The sequence below is a fragment of the Zonotrichia albicollis genome, chromosome 4, assembly GCF_047830755.1.
Source record: "Zonotrichia albicollis isolate bZonAlb1 chromosome 4, bZonAlb1.hap1, whole genome shotgun sequence".
Classification (NCBI taxonomy): Eukaryota; Metazoa; Chordata; class Aves; order Passeriformes; family Passerellidae; genus Zonotrichia; species Zonotrichia albicollis.
Genome location: NC_133822.1, coordinates 17,608,363 through 17,630,990, shown reverse-complemented (window position 1 = coordinate 17,630,990; position 22,628 = coordinate 17,608,363). Strand labels below are relative to the sequence as shown.

At 47.1% G+C, this 22,628-nt stretch overlaps 2 protein-coding genes across 4 annotated transcripts in view; one reads left to right on the top strand and one right to left on the bottom strand.

Annotated features, from left to right (window-relative positions):
• The window catches only part of WNT7B (Wnt family member 7B), a 92,217-nt gene that overhangs the window by 2,815 nt on the left and 66,774 nt on the right, over positions 1-22,628 (top strand). Inside the window, exon 1 of one of the 2 annotated variants that reach the window (XM_005482702.4) lies at positions 3,976-4,480. The exons of the other annotated variant lie outside the window; for it this stretch is intronic. Coding sequence (XP_005482759.1) covers positions 4,398-4,480 — 83 coding nt within the window. The 5' untranslated portion in view covers positions 3,976-4,397. Of the gene's footprint in view, positions 1-3,975; positions 4,481-22,628 lie in introns of those variants that run through there. 2 annotated transcript variants of the gene reach the window in all.
• Positions 806-4,928, bottom strand: LOC106629211 (uncharacterized). Of its 2 annotated transcripts, none has more exons than XM_014264203.3 (3): positions 4,794-4,928; positions 1,896-3,898; positions 806-1,692 (listed from the first exon to the last, which is right to left on the bottom strand). In XM_014264203.3, exon 3 carries the CDS (start codon positions 1,623-1,625, stop codon positions 930-932), a length of 696 nt encoding a protein of 231 aa, XP_014119678.2. In that variant the 5' UTR covers positions 1,626-1,692; positions 1,896-3,898; positions 4,794-4,928; the 3' UTR covers positions 806-929. The 2 variants fall into 2 exon arrangements, with proteins under 2 accessions (XP_014119678.2, XP_026646703.2); XM_026790902.2 differs by lacking the exon at positions 4,794-4,928 and adding an exon at positions 4,479-4,614.

Sequence of the window (22,628 nt, the reverse complement as noted above, 5' to 3'; positions counted from 1 at the left end):
TACCATTTTGTTGAAACCATATCCTTTGGGTGTAATGATGCCTTTTCTGGTGAGCTCTTTGCTTTGAGAAGGGGGAGGTGAAGGTGGATAAAATGTCTTCCAGGGCATTCGGTTGATTTTCAGTGGGAAGGAGAGAGCCGTCGTGTCAACCACGGCAAGAACGGGAGTCTTGGCAGTTTGGGATTTTTTTTTTTTTTTTTCCTGCTGAGCACGTCTTCTTGTCTTAATAAAACGTACTAAAAGCTCCACTTTCGGTGGCAAACATGACACAGAGGGGAGAGAAAGTAACGCAATACATAAGCTGTTGGACGGGCCGGGGTGTTACATGGCAGGATCCCATAAGGAAGCCACTATCTCCTCCAGTTAGGAGGAGAGAGCAGGTCCCACTCAAACAGTCCTTCCTCTAGGGGATCTTCCGTCGTTCCCGTTTCTATTTCCGGTCCCCCAGATTGCTGGAAAACCAGGGATGAGGTGAAACATCCCTTAAATTTCTGTCGATGACGTTTCCAGGCACTGAACCATTAAGTATCTGCAGCCTTGCTGACTTCATGTAACCCCCCGCGATAGCAGGTCACATCAAACATTGACCTCAGACGGGATTGAAACAGAAATATTTCCTGCCAGGATCACAGAGCATTCGGATACTGCTTAATTCGGATACCGTTTTAATTATTAAACACGTCAGAAATTAAAAATTACAGCAGTAAAAATTTACAGTGCTACAGATGCAACTAACAGCGGAAGCTCTGGGTATGAGTGATGCGTCTTTTGGAAAGATGAAGTGGCAATCAAGTGGGCAATACCCACATCAGAGATATGGGGGCAATCCCCACCCTTTTCCCCTTTATTCTGGAGGAAAAGAAAGGTGACAGCCGGGCAGCTCCAAAGGGAGCGGGGAAGATCCCAGTTTTCCCGCGGAGAGGGGGTCACTATGACATTAGAGGGATGCTGGCGGCGGGAGCTGGCTCTGCCCAAGAGAGCAGCGAAAGGTGTCGGCACCCCTTTGAGGGGAGGTAGGGACGCTTCTTTCGTGCCCATCCGAGCCGAGGGCGCACAGGCATGCCGACATCGGGGACCCCGGCCCGTTCTGGGAAGGCCGGGGCGCTCCGCTTCCCGGGACTCCCAGGGATGCTGCGGCGGGGAGCGTGAGAGCCGCTCCCGCTAGCCTTCCCCACGGGGAAATTCGCCTTGCCTTTGCGACGATTGCGGTAAAGGCCAACGAAATCCTGCTGCCCTCGCCATCCGCGGGGCTGTCCGGCCGCGGGGAGCCCGCCCGGGCGGGCCCTGTCCCCCCGGCCCTGGGCAGGCATTGACCGGAGCTCAGCCTCGACGGCTGCAGCACGTGGAGCGCCGGGAGCGGCGGCGAGGCCCCGGCAGGAGACCCCGGGATTCCCGCCCGGAGCGCCGCTGCCTGGAGCCGTCCCGCAGGAGGGAACATCGCTCCGCGGCCCCTCCACGGGCAGGTGTCGTTGTGCTGCCGCCACCCCATTCCCTGCTGTCCCATCGCCCCGACGCCGCTCATTCTGGGACTCGTTGTTGCCTTCTTTCCCCCGGCACTGTGCTTGCAGCTTGATGAGATACAACAAACGCCCGGTTCCGCCCAGAAAGTTGTTCACCTGGCGCATCTTCCCGGCTTCCGACGTGCCCTTCTGCCGGGCGCTCCCCAGGCTTGGGGTAAAAAAGGATCCGCGGCTGGGAATAGATAGATAATAGGAGATTAAAAAAAAAAAAACCAACAAAGCAAATTGTTTATTAGTGCCCGCCCGACTATAGCGTCGGCAACTATTTCAGTGTAATTTTGCCCCATTTTGTCACAAAACTTTTCCCACACAGCTGTTTGTGGGAAAAGGAGTGACAGATGCTGAAGTGCCCGTCTAAGACGTTGCCGACAATACCTCCTTTCCAGCGTGACGTTTTATTGAAGGGAATGTTTCCGTCTTCAATCAACAAAATGAGGGTGGTTCTCGCTGATATATGTATAGAAACCATTTGGACGGAATTTGCAACGTTATTCTCATCATCATCGTCATAATCTTCATCCTCCTCCTCATCATCATTCATCATCAATAATTTTTCGCCATAATAACCGGCCCATGGTTTTAGAATAAAAATTAACTCCCCGGAAAGAAAACTTCACGGTTTGATTTCTTTATACGACTTTTCTTCCTCTACACAGCGCATCTGTGGATAAAGTCAGTTTCGACCTGAAAATGATGGAAATTGGCAAACCGTCTTCGTTTCAGGTGGAGTGGGTCAAACTTTGCCAACACAAGTCCGAAGTTTTCCAGTGCCAACTTTTATTTGCATTTTTACAGTTCGCTGTCCCCCTCCTTTCCCCCCCAGGCACATCTTTAAAAGCAGACGCACATTTAAAACACCTATCCGAGGGACAAGTGCAAGAAATAAAACATTCAAAGTGGCTTCTCGTTCTCCTGGTTTCACGCTCAGCAGAGTTGCCCCAGCCGCATGTCTAGCAGGGAAAAGGGCACTGAGGAGATATACATCTCTAACTCTATATATAGACTTGTATGCACACTTAGACAAGTATAAATACGTCCATTTTAGAATCTTAAATAATTATAAATAAGACGGTTCTGGGATGTAAGTAATCGTTGAAAGGATTAAGCTTCGGTCTCTTGTTAATCGAGATCAGCGTTTCTCCAAAGGACATTGACTGCCCCAACGTCTGTGCTGAACTTGCAGATTAAAGTGGCTAAAGCAACCAAACCCCGAGAAGATTTTTATCGCATATTGGGCGGCATACAACGTTTTTGCACCAGTTCTGCAATTCCCGGTCCATCTGAGGGCATATTTCGTTGTGTCGCTGGGAGAGCTGCACCCATGTTCTGGGACTGGTTAACTGGGGGAGGTGTTACCAGGGCGTTCGGTAACACCAGGACATCTCCTTCGGTCAATAGGCAATTAACCTGAGACGAACATTTACAGACCGAGGACACTTCGGAGCCTGGTTCTTGTCCGTTTCAGCTGCATTTCAGTTCAAGTGTCTTCGATGGGCGTTTATTTTTCGGGGTTCGTTTTCAACGCCCAGCCCCGGTATCCACAGCGCACGTATTTCACCATCGCTCTCAGCACTTCCGAAATCAAGGACAGACGCCCAACAATGCAGAGGAAGAGCGATGTCTCCTGCACGCCTGGGGCTGCTCAGGGCTCGGGGCTCGGGCCCGCCGGAGCGGGAAGGGTAGAGCATCTCTTTGCCGCGGTGCCAAGGGGCAGGAATGGCTCGGCTCAGGGGGAAGGCGGGGAGAGGCGACAAACCTGCCGGGAGACGCCTCTCCGGACTGGCATTTTCTCGGAAACGAGAGAAGCAGAGGGAAGAGCGGAGAGGAAAGCTCTTCCTGCGGGGGTGGCGAGAGGTGTGGGGAGCCGCGAGCCGCCGGCAGCCGCCCTCCGCTCGCTCCCTACAGCGGCTGCTCCGCGCTGGTCCTTTCCCGAAACCCAGTCTCGCCAGGAAGCTGCGAGTGTGCATGTGTTTATTTCTCACTCAGCAAGGCTATGACTACATATATGTTCCCTTTTTTCTTGACGTTGCTCCTGAAATCGAAGCCTAATTTTTAACATCGGGGGTACGACAAGAGCCAAACCCCCGCCGAGGCTGGAGGGAAGGAGGAACCCTTCGGTGGAACCGGGACAGCAATAAAGCAATTAGCCGAGAGTGGGGCTGGAGACTCGTTCAGCCTCTCCCAGGGCGAGCTAAGGGTGCCACGACAGAAGCAGGGAGCTCTCAGCCCACCGAGAGCTGGTAGGGGGGAGTTAAAAATGCCCCACGGAGCGAGAAATGAGCCCTTGTCGGGCGAGGCGTACGGAGAGGGCTCAGCCAGAGAGCACGGATTCATTGCAGCCCCGGCTAGATCAGTGTCTTTCCATTGTCATCCTCCCCCTAGGAAAAAAAAAAAAAAAAAAAAAAAAAAAGGGAGAGGGAGAGAAAAAAGTAGGCGGATTGCAGTGACTGACTGCCCAATGGCAACCCCGGGCCTCAGGAGAGTTACAGAGAGAGAGGGAGAGAGAGAGAGAGAGGCACTTTCTGCCATCCAAATCCCTTAAACCATCCTCATTCCGACACGAGAACCCACTGTAACAACTTCCAACCACTGAGACATGACAGGCAGGAGCCCAGAGGCAGCAGCAGCAGCGAGAGCAGCAACAGCAGCAGCCCACACTCTGCACAGGGAGCAGCATTAGCACCAGGGGAATACTACACACAACAATACAAACAAACAAACAAACAAACAGACAAAGCCCCCCCAGGCCCAAGGGACTGGATTCCAACTCAGATTCAAGCCACAGCTGACACCAAAAAGGGTGGGGAATTACGACCAGGGGGGGCCAGAAAGGAATAACCAAGGAAGCGAACTCAAGAGTGTAAACGGGATTCAGCCATGATCCTTTTTTCATCTCGCAGTGTGTTACTCTCAGTGTATTACCCTCAGATTTTCCTCATCCTTACCAGTGGGAGTTACCTGTAAGTGATCCAGATTTTTTTTTTTTTTCCAAATACTGTTTGCAATGGCCCCGCTAGCAGCTACCTAGGGGCAATGCGCAGAGCGAGCAGAGGGAGCCGGGAGAAGCCAGCACGGGCGGCAGCTCCGTGCGGTGCGTGGTGGTGAGGTGCGTGGTGGCGGTGGCGGCGGAGGAGGAGGAGATGCCGCGCCGGTGGCGGTGCTGGCGCTGCTGGTCGGACCCCGCCGGGGGAAGGGACGCACCGCCAGGTAACTCCCGGGGCTGCCCCGCCGGCGAGGCCGGGGCCCGGCGTGCCCGCAGCGGGGGCGGCGCACCTGGGAGGGCGGCGGGGCAACGGGACGCGGAGCGGCCGGCGTTTCCCCTGGGGACTCCGACCCCGACTCCTCCTCCTGCCAGACCGGAGATGGGCATCGCTTCGCGCCCGCCGGGGGAAGGCTGTTCGTGCGCGGAGGTCCCGGGGAGCGCGGGGCTGCCGCGGCCGGCGGCGAGCGCCCTGCCCGGGCCGCCCGCGGAGCGTGCCCTGCTCGCCGGCCGGCTGCTTTCGCTCCGGAGGGATCTCCAGCGCCGCAGTTAGAGCTGGCTCCAGGACTTTTTCCTTGTGAGGAAGGGGGTGGAGGTAGGGGTGGGGGAAATGAGAGTCGGTGGGTGGGACTGCGAGGAATTTCGGTCTCTTTTTTTAATATCTATATCTGTATCTGTCGTTGCGGGGGATAAGAAGCGGCTGATCTAGTCCGTGAGGGCTGCGCAGAGAGTGTCCGCCGCCGTTCTGCTGCAGGTCCCCGGCAGGTCTCTGTGCCTCCGGGGCACGGTGGCGGGGGTGATGGGCCGGGGTCCCATCCGGGAGGGCAGCCGGAGCCCGGAGGGGCTGCCGGGGACCCGCCAAGGGCTTCTGTTCTCCTGCGCTCCGGAGCAGAGCCGTGCGGAGAGGAGGGCGCTGCGGCGGCAGGTACCCGGCGGAGGGAGCCGCTGTGAAATCGGGGAGCCTCTCCCTGCCTTGGGCATCCCCCTAACCCCGGGACAAGAGTGCCGGGACGCGGGGGTCGGGCCCGGGCGGTTCGGAGCCTGCCCGGGCTGCCGGGGCTGCGGCACAGGGGTGCACCCCGCTCGGGGATGGGGAGCCCCGGCCCGGCATCCCCGGCCCCGCGTTTATCTCGGCTGCCGCGGCCGGACGGATTTCCCTACTCTCCTACCCCCAAGCCGACCTCAGTTTTTTGTGCCCCGAGGATGCGATTTTGAGGTTCTATCCCCAAACTGTACATGAATTTATATGTATTTGGGATTTTTTTCCTCTGTATGTGCGCACAGGAGCACATGCACATGAACAAGCACGTGTGCGTGTGTTCCTCCGTGTGTGTGTCCGTCTGTTTTCTGTGGGCTGTGGAAAAAAACATATCCCACTGCTGTGGGAGAAAAGTAGGAATAAACACGCCCATAAAAAGAAACTAAAAGCCTATTTCTACATTCTTAATTCTTAATGAAATGCACATGTCTTGGCCACCGATTTTTAAAAGCGCTTAGATTTATGGAAGCACGTTAGATTGATTCAACCAGAGCTGCCTGGTTCTGTTCACAGGAGGGAAATGTCTGCTGCGTAGGTGACCGATAGCTTGTAAAAAAGCTTGCCGTGCTATCTTTGGTTGGTTGGGGTTTTTTTTTTGTGGTTATTATGTTTTTTTATACAGGAGGAAGGAGTCGTAATAAATAAATAAATACACCCTTTTAATATAAGCGTAGCCATATTTTTCTCAAAACCGTAGGAAATTACTATCCTACAAAGTTTTCCTTCTATAAATAGTTCAAATCTTAAAACAAAAGTTTGCAACCGCACACCAGATGCTGGGATGCTGGCGGTTTCCCTTGCTGTGTGACATAATTATAAGGTCCGAAAGCAAAAGCTATAGAAGTATAATAATAATACTAAGGCGACTGCTGAGGGGAAATACAAGGGAAGCAATGCCTGCTTTATTTAAAGCCAACTGCTTGTGGATCTTTTGAGCGCTGCCCCGCGACAATGAGAAGTTGTGGTGGATAAATAATGCTCTCTCGCCTTTCCCTGGGCCGTCCCCGGTTCATCCCCTCCGCGGCAGGTCACGGGGAGCTGGACCCGCGGGGCTGGAGCCGAGGTGGCTATTGCAGCCCAGCAGAGCAGAAGCGAAAGGGATCAGGAGGTGAAACCCAACAAAGCGGAGCCCCAAAGCGACGCCCACCTCCCTCCATCCATCACTCCGGAGGGACGGAGCCGGCTGCTTTCCCGGGAGGAAAACAGCGTGCGCCTCTGGGATCAGGGTGCCCGGGACCAGACCCCCCCTCTTCTTCTCCTCCGTGACACCCCCAGCACCAGCCACACTTGCTCCCTTTCCAGAGTGTCCCCCCATCCCTCCCAGAGAGCGGGGCAGCGGCGGGAGAGCCGCGGTGCTGCCTCACTCCCCGTACGAAGTGAAAAGAAAGAGGAGTTATTTCAGGGTTTAATGGAGAGTAGCCTACTTGTGGTGTTTGTCTGGTGGGGAAATATACTTCTCTGGCTTACTAATGGTAGCTTTTGAAGATTAAAGCATAGTAGAGTCTTGTTGGAGCATTATCTGCTGGTGTCTCTTCTACCCTCGCTCTCTGGAGGAGAGGATGCTTCCCAAGCTGCTGTTTGGTGAGCTCTCGGGGACTGTCAATGGTTATGTTAATTTTCCCCGAGATCTCCATCATCTTTTAGCTGTGGGAACGACTCCTTGGCTTCTGCATTGCTGCTCCTTCAGGGACAGAGGGGGTGAGTTTCAGCGGGCAAGCAAATGGAGTGCGGGGTGTCCGTGCTCCGTCTCTCTTGGTGCAGGGAATGCAGGCCGGGGGAGATGGGATAATGCCCGGTTATTCTGTGAGAAAACCTGTCAAGCAAAAATCCCATCAGATTTTTCTGAATGGAAAAGGCAATGGTGAAATGAAATGGAATGGGCACCACACCTCAGTGGTTTTTGTGCAATAGCTGGAAAGAAGGTTAAGTTATGGTCAGCTACATCCAAAATTAATTTAAAACCCGACTCCTTTATAAAATTGATTTCTATATTTTAAGTGTGCTATCTGATTAAGTCATCTTCTTCAGTGTGCTCGCCTGGTAACCTCTGGCCTGCTGAGGCACTGTGAACTTTTTTACAACCAGAAGAAATTAGTGTCTGCCTCTCTGAAAAAGAAAATTGATTGTGGCTCCAATAGCTGATGCATTTCAATGCTGGACGTATTTTGGTAATCAAATGAAATATTTAAAGTATAAAGCTGCCATTAGATAATATCAGTGTAATTAGCATAAATGTCTAAACAACAGGATTATGCAGAACACTGGCACTGTTTCTTGCAGTGCATGTGAGAGTGTGCAAGTGTCTGTACACATTCACATATTCAGCTGCTTCTAAAGAAGATGGGGATCGTTGCTTTTCCATTGGTGCACTCCTTTCACTGTTCATCTTATTTAGTGCAGGATGCATTCACCAGCAGCATGAGAGACGTTCTGAAAAAGCTTATTTGGGGATTATCTGATGGCACATAGATACGGTTAATTCAGTTATTTGCTATGAAGTGATTTGGAACAACTCTTTAGAGAGTGTGTGTGCATGTAGTAATAGCAGCACTAATGTTCAAAGAAGATACATTTTCCAACAGCATAGCACAGCAAATAATTTATATTGGTGAGTAGATATCACTGCTTGGTTAGGAAATGTAGAGGAAGTAAAATCCTCTGCATGTTTTGTGTTTGTTCTGCTGGTGCTTCCACATCCTTACAATTCCGTATCCTTAACAACAGGGCTTCTCAACACTTGTGGGAAGCAGATTAGAAGGGATGCAGATTGTTCATCTGCCTATAGGAAAGTGGTCATGCCTAATCCCTAAAGATTAGGACTGCTGGAGGGAGTCCCTGGAGTTTGATTCTTAATCCATCAGTGCTGGAGGGAGCTGCACAGGCAGAGAACAACTCAGCTGCTCTATGAGGCAGAGCCTTCAAGGGCACAGTGGGCACAGCTTCATAGCAATGCCAGCCAGCCTGGCTGATGCTCCCCCTTTAGCTGGTGCAGTCAGAGTTACACAGGCTGGCCCACTCTTCCCATCCTGGTTACATCAGGGCAGGATCAACCTCTGTGATTAAGATGGCTGTTATGGGGATGGGATTGCCTCAATCACTGAGCTGCAATGTAAATCCATCATTTCTCTGCTTTTGCACCTTGTCCATTTTATAACCAAGACTTTAGGGGAAGGTTGCTCTCTCTGCCTCTAGTTATGCAGTGTGCAATGCCCAAGGAGAGCTCTGCTGTTATTTTCTCCTTTTTATGTGATACTGTAATAATGATTGTCTATAAGAGGATTTGTAATAGGGCTTCCTTCCACTTCACCATCCCTCAAAGATGTGTTTGCATAGAGACAGAACAGGTCAATCTTCAAAAGGTATCAAGTATTTTCAGGCTCATCTAAAGCTAATGCTTTTGCTCAGCAGAAAAGAGAAAGATAAAGGATATTTTTATGCTGGGCTGCCATAAGCTTGGCTTATGTGCCTGACACAGGAAATTTCCATGTATTGAAGCAGCTACACAAAGATGGGAGAATGACTGTGATATGATTTCTTGGTACCTCTAGGAGGCAAAGTCCAGCATTTCACTGTGAGACCCAGAATAAAATTCCCTCTCTAAAATCAGAGAACTCTGTTAAATCTGGGATTGTCCACTCCTCTCCTGTCAAGGTCTAGATCTAGCACTGAAATCCTGAATATCCTTGAATCCAAATGCATTTGGATGAAGGGAACTCTCTCAATCCTTTGCAACAATCAGGTACCAGGAATTGGATGTTGAGTACACCTTGAAATTGCAAAAAAAAAATTACTCCAGAAATTATAAGGAAAAGTGGCAGCATCCAGAATGTGTAGGATAACAGCATGGAATTACTACATATGTTGTATTACTAACACAGAATAAAAAGTGGATAAAAAGCAATATGAAATATTCAGATTAATAGGTAAGGATGAATTCAGATGTGTTTGCATATTAAACACCCAACAAGGCTAATCTCTCAGAAGAGAGTCTTTCAAAGAAGGTGTTAAAGAGCTAAACAAAATGAGCAGCAATTATACAGTTAGACTGACAAAACCCTTTTTTTGCAATGGGAAAAGCACCTTGTATACCTGGCAATGTAGCATGCTGAGGGTAGAATGGTGGCATCCACTTTGTCAGTGCATGGGATTGTGTAACTGGGGCTGAAATGCAATTAGAAAGCCTCCTGACCCCAAAACACAGTTTAACCCTCTAGTCCTCCAAGGTTACCCCAAGCAACAAAAACCTAGGACCAGCTGTAGATCAAAGGAGTTCTACAGGTATGCTGACACTATGAGTTACAGAATTGGTTAATGTTGCAAGCCCAGTTTCTTCAGCCCACAACTTTTGCATGTTTCTATATCCTCAGTGGACTCTTACCAGTTCCTTTCATGGCTGCTGGCAAAGCATGTCTACCTGTTAATTACCTGAGAGATGAATTTATGCAACACAGGTTCACCTGTCTGTTTGGTTCTTCTCATTATTTCTACTCTTTCCCCCTTGATGCTCCACTGCCTTTCTGTAGAGCATCTCTCCAACCTCCCCCAGGTATGGAACTTGCATAGTGGTACAGTAAAACTCTATGTGGAAGGGTTCTATGAGAATCAGACAGGCCTCTCTCTGTGAGAACCATGACAGAAAAGCAAAGTCTCCATGACTTTTTTGTTCTGGAATTGTGCCACATGAAAACCCCATCAAGGAGCAGAGGAAACTCATCACCAAAAGCTTCAGGTTTACAAGTCCAGAATTATGCAGGAGGATAAGAAAGTCCAGGAGTGTAGGCACAGGAGTACTCTGGAAGAAAAGCCAAGGAATGCATGTTTCTGGAGAATGTCTTTCAGTCTTTTGAGGGTTGTTAGAACCCTCTCCTCTTTTGCCATCCCTTCAATACTCCCCCAAATGTAGAAAGATCTATTTTCTCTCCATTGTGGATATCTGCATAGGACTTGCTGTTAACTTCTTGCTAGGACAATTCCTATGTATTTGCATTTGCTACAACATATGCCTAAGGAACACAGCAAATTCTGCATTAGTAGAAATGGAAAAAAATTCTAGATACAGAGACTTAAATATTTGAGCAGTATGTTTTTCTGTCCGTATGCATTTCTGTGACTTCTCCCTTCCGTTACTGCCAAAATGTTTTTAGGACAAACCTTTAGATAACATACTGAGTTGTTTTTTTCTATGCTTTCCTCTTGGGTTTTCTTTCTGAAAGTCAGTTTTCTGGATGGAGCTGAAAGTTTGCTGCCTTATTCAGTTCTAATAGAATATGGGCAGATTTACTGAAGTTAAATTAGTTAAGGCCAAATAGTTGCTCTCATCATAAAAACATCTTTCTTCCACTGGGATCTGATAATAAGATGATTATCACCTACTAATTATTTTTCAGCAAATCATATCTCCTCTAGAAAATCTCAAGACAGAGTAAATCAGAGAGTTATTGTATCTTTCTTTTCTGGAAATAATTTTAATGGTGCATACAGTTTGTACCCGTATCACTGTTACAGTTTTGAACAATTATTTTTGTTTCAGCCTATACTTGTGGATCAGATTTCCCTTGAGAAAGGATAAACTTCATGTTTATGCAAAAATCCCACTTAATCATCGTGGTGACAGTCTTTGTTCCAGCTCTTTGTCCAAGGTCAGATTTCACCCTGAGTTCCTAATAAGGAGAAAAAAGACATCCAGTGGTAAGGCAAGTGTGCAAGTGAGGGAGGAAGTGAGGGTTAGGAGTTTGATAAGTGGCAGAAGAATTTCCCCTGTGTAGTGGCACCAGGCCCACTGGTCCCTGCACATCCCAAAGGTTTTATCTGAAGTAGGGCCACACTGGTACAGGCAGAGACACCATTTTCAAAAGTGATGGAACTGTATGGACTTTACTGATTTGTGATGCAAAAAGTAATGCAGGTGAGCTGGGTCTCCACCAGCATGTACTTGGAATGCACAACAAAGGCATTCAAAATAATTTCTTTCTGCATGGCCATCTCTGTGTAGAATTTTGGGAAGATCTTACCTTTTGTCTTTTAAGCTTTATGAGCCTAAGGCTTCTCTGCCCTGAGGCCATATCCACAGCTCAGCAACCTAATAAAGCAGGAGTGGCTCTGCTGCAGTCAAGGGAGTGACTCCATTGTAATCAAATAGAGCACCAAAAAGAAAGTCAGCACCAGCCTTGTCCTTACAGTATCCATTTGAATTTAGCCTTGACCCAGGCTGCTGTTTTATGCAATTTGTAGGGAATCTGGCCATGGTTAGCAAGAACATACAGTGAAGACAATATTAGTAGGAGGCCATGCCAGACAAACCCGAAAAACAGTTCCATGGGCCACTGAAAGAATTACGGCCTTTGGAATCAGCAAGACCAGACATAAATTCAAAACCTTATTTAATTTTTTGAGGAGAGAAATAAATTAAAAGCCTTGAAGCATTTGCTGTTGCATGTGAAGTATTGCAGAGAAGCCCAAAGCTGGAAGTAAGCATAAGCTAGAAAGATATAAACCACTGTCTGCATGCAGGCAGGACCTGAGAAATGTTTTGACTTGTATCCAATTAAAAATTTTGAAGTGGTGCAATACTGGGACTGGATGTAATATGCACCTTACTAGTCTGGTTGAAGTGAGACATAATTATCAAATGTGACTACTATTTAATAATAATTTCTTTCATCAGGGGTTGTAAGTGAATTAATCCTAGCAGTATGCAAGTGAATTGGGCAAGGATCATTTCCCTCACTCCTGGGGCGGGGTGCAGCAGTTGCAGCACCCAGCAGAGCTGTATGGACGTGCAGGACCAGCACCAGTCCTGGCATTCCTGGCAGCTGGGCAGGAAAGCATCTGAAAAAGCCCAAGCACATCTCTGATTGATCTGGACCCTGGCCAGGGCCAGTCCCTCTAAACACTGCACTTTCCCATGGTGGGTTTCGCTCTGAGGTGAAGATTGGAGCGGTCCGAGAGTGAGCCGATGTCTGAGATGCTGAATAGCAGTATCATGACTGCTGCCTGCCTCAGTTTCCCACAGCTTTAATAGGGCAATAACAGCACTGGCAAGGCTTGAAAGTAGGGGAGGGGCAGGAGAGCAAGAGCTGCCGCAGCACTTTGGAAAGAGAAAACGCAGTGTAAGTGCTGCGTCATGACTTTCAGTGACTCTCTCTCTGACCACAAGCACAAAGGCGATGCCGCTGCACTCACCGAAACGCGGCGTCACCATCGCCCTCTTCACCACCAGCATGGCCTTGGGGAGAGCTCAGGGCTGCTCACCAAAGTCATGAGCATCACTTCTGACAGCGCCTTCTCCTTCCAGACAGCCACTGTGGGCAGCATGGAGCAAGCCCTGGCCTCGGAAAGCTGCTGGCCTGGGGCTGGAGTGCTGGGCACAGACAGGACACGGTTAAGGGAGTGCTGAGGAGAATGGCTGCATCTCTCATGACTCCTTTGGCTGCTGGCCAGGGCGCCATGTGACTCCTTGGTCAAAAGAGTCCTCTCAACCATGAGACACTTTTTTTTCCCCTTCTGGTTGTACCTTTTCTTTTCTGAAGTTAAAAAGAAAACAAAACCTACCCACAAAACTTTCCACATTAAAGTTGTATTGTAGTCCGGTGACTCACGGTGAGAAAGTCAAGGGGAATGAAGAGGAAGGGAAGCATTCCTGAATCAGATCTGCTGTGCTGGGCCTTAAAGAAGAAGATGATTTTGCTGGATGGAGAACAGCTCTGCTGCAGCACAGTGAGCAAGAAGTAAAGGATGAGACTTAAATCCCTTCCCTGCTGCTGTGGCCTGCCGCTAAATCTCTCAGGGTAACTTCAAACCCAGTGGACTTTGACGCTATCAAGAGGGCTGAGGGTGGAAGCACAAATAAATATGGCTTCTGATTCACAGAGAATTCCTTTTTCTCCACTCCCATGGCCCAAAGGGTATATCAACTAGCTTAACTGTTTTTGGTTAGCTTTTTTCATTGGCACTGCCCACAATAATTAGATTGGCACATCCCTAGTAGACTCCCTGGAGTCTTTTGTTCCTCTGCCTTCTCTCTCTCTGGGGAGCTCTGCCCAGGGTAGGTGCTCCTGAGGGGAGAGATGGGGTCAGGTTATTGTTGTTAATGTCACTCTGGTTATGTTGTAAAAGATGTATCAAAGAGGAAGTTCTTGCACTATGACCTAAAGGTCATCGGACTCTGGATTAGGCTAATCTCTAAAAATTTGTCTCCTTTCGACCGAGAGTAACTTACCTCTAGGCACAGAGCTTTGTTATGCCGTTTGTGGTCTCCATTGCTCCAGAGAAGCTCTGCAGCTGAGGCAGAGGCTTGTTCTGCCTTCTCCTGCTAGGCCATGATCCACTAATTGTTGTGTTGAGGTCAGGTTTGACACCTTGAACTGAGGATGAAAGAGAGCAGGGAAGGTGAGAAGGCCTTGCATGCAGAGGTGATGTGTGTGGCACAGCCTCACCTGGACACTGACTTTGAACTCAGCATATTGTGTTCATGGTCAGAGCACTTTGGAAGCCATAAAGTCTGCACCTCACTGTGGCTTTGTGCTTTCTTTGGAGAAAAAGGGCAAAACATTTTGAAAATTGACAGCCAGGAACTTTTCCAGGTTTGTCTGTCTCTTTGGGACTCTTGTAGGCCGCACTGAATGGTTGGAAAAGCTGTGGATGGAGAGTTGCAAGTTCAGGGATGTCCATTAACCAGTAACACAGAATGCACGCTGTGCCAAGGGTATGGAGGTGCAGGACAGGATTCACAAACAACAGCTTGCTCCTTGTTTGTAACCCCCAAATGCAGACATGCTTCAGAGCAGAGCCAAGGTCTCCCCTTGGTGTAAATACTCACTTTTAAGGAATGCACTTAAAACAAGCATGTGTGCCTGGCCCTGTATGCTCCTCTCCTTTCCCCACCCCAGTTATGCAGTGTGCCAAAGCCAGTTCCTCAGCAACAAGACTTGGCAGGTGGCACCTGATGAGATAATTGTGCCCCTGGGACATTCGGAGTCATGAGGTGCAGCCAGGTGCTCCTGATCCTTCCATGGGTGTGATTTCTGTCATAACCACACCCTCAAGTGCTGTCCTGCTGCAATTAGGAAATTTTTTCAGTTTGGGTCAAGTGCTTCTATTAGGGTGCTCTTCACACCTAACATGTGTTGGCATGGAGAAACATGTGGATGTCCAGGGTCAGGAGATGCACAAGGCTGAGGGGTGTTCTCCTAATGAACCAGGAAGAGATCCTGCTTCTCACCACTTTGATCTCTGCTTATGTCCAAATCTGGACCTTCCCTTCATGAAGAGCCACTAATCCGAGCATTGATTCAGGTGCAAATAACGAAATGGCTCCTTTGGACAAGATGCTGCTCCATTTTGTGTGCAACCGATGAGGAACGTTTTAAGAGTTTGCCACTTTTGCTTCCTGGGATTTCCATTTTGCAAGAAGTTCTTTTAAATCTTAGACATATGAGGGCCATGCAGCAGGACAGATGAAATGACAGTTCCTTTTTGTAATTTGAAAATGCCTTGCTGTCCCAGGTTGGCTTGCCTTGCTGTCTTACTCCTGGTGTGGATGCTAGAGGTTGAATCAGTCACAGCTTCTTATTAAAGACTTGGTGTAGCAAAGTCCAACAGAAAATGAAGTGCTCTGGCTGTCATGGAGGTGAATAGGAAAGGGGGGTCTCCGGTGAATTGCAGTGTTCCTTCTCTGTGTCTTTCCTTGGGCAGAGCTGTCACTGCTTTCCATGTTTGCTGCAGTGCTGTAGGAGGCAAGAAATGAGACAGCCAAGAAGTGGCTTGAGGTGCTGCCAAGTCTTGCTCCAGCTTTGGGGAAGCCTTTCCTGACAGTGCACAGAAAAGTTCTTCCAGCATTGCCTGCCTGGCCTGCAAGCAGGGAGGATGGCTCTGTGCCTTCATGCAGGGAAGCACATGCAAGGCTTCTGCTATTTGCCCTTCTCACTGCATCTGGGTATTGCCTAAAGTTGAAGTTTAAACTTTGGTTCCACACCAACATTGCCAGAATAACTTCAGGATTTAGGTCAAAGTATTTTGTTAGGAGAGTGCTGTTTTTTGGAAATAGAGGCTGGTGCATTTTACCTCTCTAAAACTGAAAACCTCTTTCAGCACTAATCAAAATCCCGCTTTTCTTTGTTACGCCCATATAGGATTTTTTTAGGTATATCAGATATTTTTTTACGTGATAGTTGCCATTGTATACCTAATTAGAAATCAGCTTTAGCTTTCTGACAGTAGCTGGCACAGATTATGTAAACTCTAAGACATCTTGTGAGATAATTAAAGCGTTGACTGAAAACACAGCACAGCAAAAGGAATGTTTCTTGAAGTGGAGCCACTTTACAGGTTGGTTGTATGTGTTTGTTAAATGCAGCCCAGGCATAACTACCCTGACTTGGATGAATAGCCCAGAAATTGGCACCTTATTTTTTAGAAAAAAATATTGAAATTCTCTCGGTTTCTAACTCCTTTTAAAATTAAACAGATGTATATGAATATAGTGCTTGTGAAGGGTGCCTGAAGCACAGCCCTGGAAAATGAATTCCTCTTCTTACCCACAAAACCAGGACAGCACAAGCAGAGGGTGTGTGAGCTTCCCCACTCCACCCCATCCTCATGTCTCATCCATGACCTAGAGGGGCAACCTCTAGCTAGGCACAGGCGGGTGGCTCAGTCTCTGTACTCATTTAATCCTTGGCCAACCTGCCAAGGCTGCTGAAGAGGGTGCCAATTGTGGTGGTGGTTTCTGTGATGTGGAGAGCCATCCACTGGGAACTGGATTAAGACCATCAACTCCTTTCAAATACTCTAGGCCACAAAGCTCCTGCCAACCAGTAACCATTTTTTTGGTCACTACTGACTTGGGTCATGTTTGGATCAGCGATGAAAGGCTCCATATCCAAGTACCAAGCCCCTGAGCCATACAGTTTCCCGAAATAATTTTTTTAAAGAAGGAAAACACTACTTTTTGTCCTAGGTTCTCCTTTGATCTGCTGATGTTTAATGTGCATATTGGCACTTTAAGACACATAATTTTCATTACTTGATTGTGGAGGGTTCAGATGATGGGAAGCACTTTGGAAGATGGCAGGTGGCAGACCCATGTGGTGTGATCCAAAATAAGCTCTCAGAGATAGTGGTTACACACTGGCACCCCAGCTTACATTATGTTTTGACCTAAAATTGATTTTACACCTTGAGATTTATCTCACAATCCCTCAGAAGAAAATTTGCCATTAAATTGAAGATAAGATTCTCTGTTGCTCTTGTTCTTTCAGAACTACCCTAGTTGTGTGTCAGATCTGGTAGCATTTCCAGCAGCTGTTCCTATTGTCAGTGGCCCCTGTTGGCCTCTGTGCATGCCCTCTAGTGCTTTGAGTTGTTGGGAGGTGATTTATTTGTCAGAGATAAAAACTAAATATTTTTGCTGAATGCTATAAAATCCAAGGTTTCTATTGGATTGCATGGCCCAGCAGGGCACAGAAACGGAGCAGAGTTCCAGCTTTACCCCCAAAGCATAAGTTCCTCTCTTCAGCACACCTGAGAGAGGAATTAGGGCCAGCTGAAATAGTTTTGTTGGCAATAAATTACATTACTTCCTGGGGCTGTAGCTCCTGCCCAGAAGAGACCCAGCCCCAGAAAGCTCTGAAGGTGAGCAGCACATTTTCAGCATGCCGAGTGAAATGTTCTGGCCTTTCTCAGGTAATGTATAACCATGCAGTGCTGCCACCATCCCTCCCCTGAGCTGCAGCAATTCCTGAAGGGAATTTTTTGTTTGTTTTTCTGGGGCTAATTTCCATTGAAGCTGGCAGGAGGGCACTGCTTTGATTGCCTGAGTTCCTTGGAACAGTGAGTCACCTGTCTCTTCCCTGTTACACATGGAGGTGACGCTGCTGGGATAACAAAGGAGTGGCTGTAAAGATGATAGAGAATTCTGAGTAAAATCCATTTGCAGCTGTGGATATTCAGAAGCAACAAGTAGAGGAAAAAATGGTATTTATTGCTGGTATTATAAGGCTGTGGTAGAACCTGCTTTCTCACACACAGGTGAAGTGTCAGAGGCATCTTACCTGTGGTTTATTAGTCTTGGACTGTGAAGTATATATCTTGGATTTCCTTTTATTTTGTTAAAAAGAAAATGAAAATATTTTATGTATCCATCTGCTGTGAAAAGTTATCCCTGTTAAGAGAAATAGAGGAAGATAAAGAGTATTGAAGAAGTTGTGCTTGAAGATTATATATAGCCATATAGATACATATAGAAATAATAATTCTTTACTTTTTAAAATTAAGTGTGTATCTTCCCTTTTAGAAGTTTCTCTGCTTATTTGGAGCCCTTTATTTATAATTTATCTTTCCAGAGTAGAAGCTTCCCTTTTAGTGAGAATCGAGGCTCAAGTTCATGGAGAGCTGGAAGCGTACAGGCTTTGGAGAGTTTGTAGTTACATCACATATTTAAACAGACCATGTCACACATGTGGAAAACAGGATATACACAGTGCCCAGCACCCTTTATGTTCCCTCAGTAGAAAGGGATTCTAAGACATGCTTAACTCTTCCCTGAAACAAGCTCTAAATTTGAGTGGCATGTCAATTTTACTTTTTCCCTTCCAAACCCATGAGAAGAGAACTGAAAATGAACTTTGTCAGAGAAATCTCAGTTTGGGACATATAAGTTTATGTAAATAAGTCAGATTTTTTTCTGCAAGCTTGTTGGCTGTGAGTGGAGACCAAGCTAGGAGTTTTGAGATGAGAGGTGATGAGGAGTGGTGGTGGCACGAGAGGGACAGCCAGGGAAAGGTCTGTGTGCTCCCCAGGGAGAAAGGAATGGAGAGAAGGGTGGGGTGGAAAAACCCATCTGGAAGGAGACTAACAACAGAAAGGAAGAAAGTAAGAAGTCCATGAAGCCTGGAAAATGTGGATCTGGAGGATGAAAGAGGCTTTAGGACAGCTGCCAGAGAGGGAGCCAGTTCTGGGGAGGTTCAGCATTTAGCTAAATCATTGCCAACCTGTCCTGTGGGTCCAAGTCATGACCCCATCAGCTGCTCTGAGATTTAACCACCTCACAGCAGCTTTATTGGCCCTGAGCATGAGGATCATATCCTGGAACCAGAATGCAGGTGGGGCACTGGGGAGTGTGCTCAGGAGGGGTCAGCAGAGCGGCTCAGGAAACCAAGCTCAGCCCAGAGACACCCACGGTGCTGCTGTGGCTTGCTTGTCCCCAGACAGGATGTGAGTGACCTTTGGTGGCCAGGGGGAGAGCACAGACAGAGTGCAGGTCACAGCTGGCTGGTTTCAGCTAGCAGAGCATGATCCCCTTTTTGAGAGGAGATGTGCAGGAGAGGGAATGTAAACTGTGCTTTGTCTCTTCTCTCTTTTACGTCAATAAGAGAATTTGGTATTTGAAGAAGACTTTATGCATGGCTGCTCCACATAAATTGTGCGCAGCTCTACAGCTGCAGGATTTTGGGGTCTCTTGGATTGTCCTAAGGACGGTTTTGCAATTTAACATTTGAGAAACATAATAAGGCCTTTACACGGGTGCACTTTTAAACTTAGAGATTCAGAAATGCTCTAATACTGATGGTCAAAAGAGATGTGGAATAAGGGCTGTCTTCACAGCTTTTTGGTTGTTTTTTTTTTGGGTAAAAATACTATTTGCACCTGCAGTGTGTACTGGGAACACAAATCCTTGGTGTGACACCGGTGTGTGAGCTGGAACTCACACAGTCACTGTGAGTGGATGCTCAACTTTGCCTTCCTCTAGAGCATGAATTAAGTTCAAAAGCCAGCTTTCAGGGAGTATAGCATTGCTTGTGTGCAGCCAAACCATAAGGGATTTTTTTCCCCCCAAATTAAATTCAGCTCTTTCCTTGCCATCTTTAGAACTATTTTCAATATTTCAGCTGACTGGGATCCAGTTTTTAAAAATATATGTAGGAGCCTTTGCTTGGCACAGAATAGAGACCTTGGATTTTATAGCATTCATGCACTACAAAGATCTAGTTTATTACTTTATAAAGTGTTTTTGGGATATATCTTTTTATATAGAACTAAGTTCAGAACAATTAATATTTCACATCTCTCTTCTCTGTTGTTTTCTTTGTGGATACAAATATTTATGAAATATTTATAAGGTATAGAAAGACTCCAGAGAAGGTCTGAGTGGTTTTGGGATATTCTTTTTAGTCCTTAGAGTCCTCTTTTTAAAGTTACACACCATTTTAGTTGAAATGTGTGCCTCATCTACACATATATGATTTTGGTGTGTGTCCAAGCCTGATCCTCAGGGTTTCACTCAGCAGTTTTCTCCGAGGGCATGTATGTGTACACCTGAGACCAGGCAAATGTTGATGTAAGGTGGCTGTTGAATTTCATCCTTCTTAGTAGTTCAAACTCCTTGAGATGAAGATTGGTGTCTGAAGAAAGTTATCAAGGCTTGTCTCAGTGCAGCTATGCCATTTCAGTCTTCCATACAGTCAGAGAGCTGTATTTTCTTTTTCTCCCCCTCTTCTCTTCCCTCTATTGCTGTTTCTAAAATAAAATGCTTAAGGAAGGAGATAACTGATAGAGAAACACATGAAACTCAAAGGAGGCTCAGAAACCACCTCTGATTCCTTTTGGTCCGTCCTTCTATTTGGAATAACTCTCAAGTCCCTCACTTTCCTGAAGATGTGAACCCCAAAATACACTTCCAAGGGACCAGGAAGCACCTGGCAAATACCTGGAGAGAGATTTACTCCCATGTTCAAACACATGCAGGCACACACGTGCAGCTGCCCAGGCAGAAGAGCAAATGCTGGCTCCAGTGTTTCCAAGTTGAGAACACATATCTGGGCAAGCATAGGTTATTATAACTCTGGACAGCAAACCACAAAGGCATTCAAAGAATCACCACCACAACATTTTGCAGAATATTATTACAACTGTCACTAGGAGTTCTCTCAGAAATCTGGAAATTGCAAAGGACAAAAATTTAACCACTGAGGAGCAGGGAATTCTCAAAAATTGTCTGGCAGTATGCTGGCATGTTTGACCAGACAGAAAGGTGCTAGACTTTGCTGCTTATGATCCTGGACTGTAAAGAGGCAAAGTAATGTCAGAATGATACTCATGTGCTCCTCTTCCTACAAGATCCTTATGCATTATCCTTAGTGTTTTCTTGCTCTCCTCCTCTATATTGCACCACCTCAAGCTGGGCTGGCTCCAAGAACTAACTTAAATACTCTTCAAAATCTCACGTCTCATTAGAGCTGAGACTTTGGAAACAAGTTTAAGAGAGAAAGTAAATGGAGCTGTTCTCATACAACATGTGCCAGCAAAATACATCACATCAGGATTGCATTTAAATGATATCTGGGTGGGCATGACCTCTTGTCTGTTAAAAACCTTATTTTGTGCTTTGCTATATTCTGATAAGCATTTTGTGTTGCTCTAAATTTTAATTTTACAATATTAATCCTTTCCCCTTGTTTCCTTGATGCAAGAGTCTATTAGAAGAGAAGTAGGGAGTTGGACATGAGGATCTGAAAGCTGGCACCTTTGAAAATTGGAAAGTTTGCACAGGAAGGGGTTTTGGTAGTTTGAGCCCTTGGGATATCTTTTAGACAGGAGGTGGAGCAGGGCTGTGTGCAAAGATGCAGAGCTTGAATTCCTTCCTTAAATTCCACATCATCAATGACTGAGGAATCTTCTTCATGCTGCATCCTTTTGAGATGCTACTTCAACCCAAAGTGATCCATGAGCACATTGCCTAAAAGCTTTTGGTTGCATTACTGGGAGTGAAATGATTAAGCACACTAATCACCATTTCTGCCAGATTTCAGGAAAAGCAGATTTGTGATGTTTCTCTTGGACTTAAGGTTTCAGGCTCCTTGTGGAAGCACTCGCGGCCAAAGCGGGGCTGCAGCTCCAGCAGTGAGTGAGGACATGTTCATGTAGCTGGCCCTGGTTCCTGTCTGGGACAGCCTGCCAGCATGTGCAAAATGCTGCTGGGGGTGTGTGGCTGCTGGCAGCAAAGCCTTGCTGTCTCTGTCATCGTGTGTCCCAGAAATGGCTTTCTTGGAGCCCCACATGGAGACCCTGTGGGTGCTCCTGTTTGCTGGGGTGGGATTGCTGCACCCAGAGCAGTTCTGTACCTGCCTTCTGTGTTCTTCTGTGATGCTCTGTGCAGAAAAAAGTTTTTTTTTTCAATCCTGGAAATACCTGAGAGAGCTATGAAACTTCATTTTTACTGCTGGTCATGCTCACCTCCCTCCTAAGCCAGATGTCTCTAATAGTGACAGTTCTTGTCTGTAACACAGAACTGGCACTGAGGAGGTGTGAAAGTGTCCAGTTGTGCAAAATCCTTTTGGCTGGCACTGCTCTGATGACTTGGCCTTTGGTGAAAATCTGGAAATTGAAGTTCAGCTTCAGTTTGACAGGACAAGAGGACATCAGCCTATGCTGTGCTGGGGGAGGTTCAGGTTGGAAGTCAGGAAGAACTTCATGGAAAGGGTTGTAGGCATTTACTGCCTAGAGAGGTGGTGGAGTCCCCATCCCCCGAGGTGTCTGAGGAACACCTTGGTTAATATGGTAGGAATTGGTCACAGGCTGGACTTGATGATCTGAGAGGTTTTTTACAACCTTAATGGTTCTATGATCATGTCCTCTCACTTCATCCCATCCGGCTCTGGGACCATTTTGTTGTCCAGTGTATTAATCTGCAACCAGGAGAAAACACAATTGTATTTTTGAAAGTATAAAAAACCTCATAACCTGTAGACCACAGGGTGAATGAGAATGTGTTGGACCAGGGGTGCTTTTTAGGCACCTGAGTCCATAAGCTATGTAAAATTGTGGATTGATTTAGAGTTGTATGATCCTGTAAGACCTAGAAATGGACAGAAGACAAACCCTAGCTCTTCAGGGGTGCAGCATGCTCATTTCCAGCCAGAATGACTTATGAGAATTACACATGAATCCTGTTGGTCATGCAAGGCTGACCATTGTGCCTGACGTAGGAAATGCTGATTCTGGGGGGAAATATGTTTATGTATGTGCTGGTGGTTTTATAACTGCTGCTTAGGTTTGGGGCTTCTGAGGTGGCTCCAGGGAGCCTGGATTAATG

Coding starts and splice junctions, on each gene's coding strand:
- LOC106629211 (XM_014264203.3), bottom strand. CDS start 1,625: ATGCGCCAGGTGAACAACTTTCTGGGCGGAACCGGGCGTTTGTTGTAT.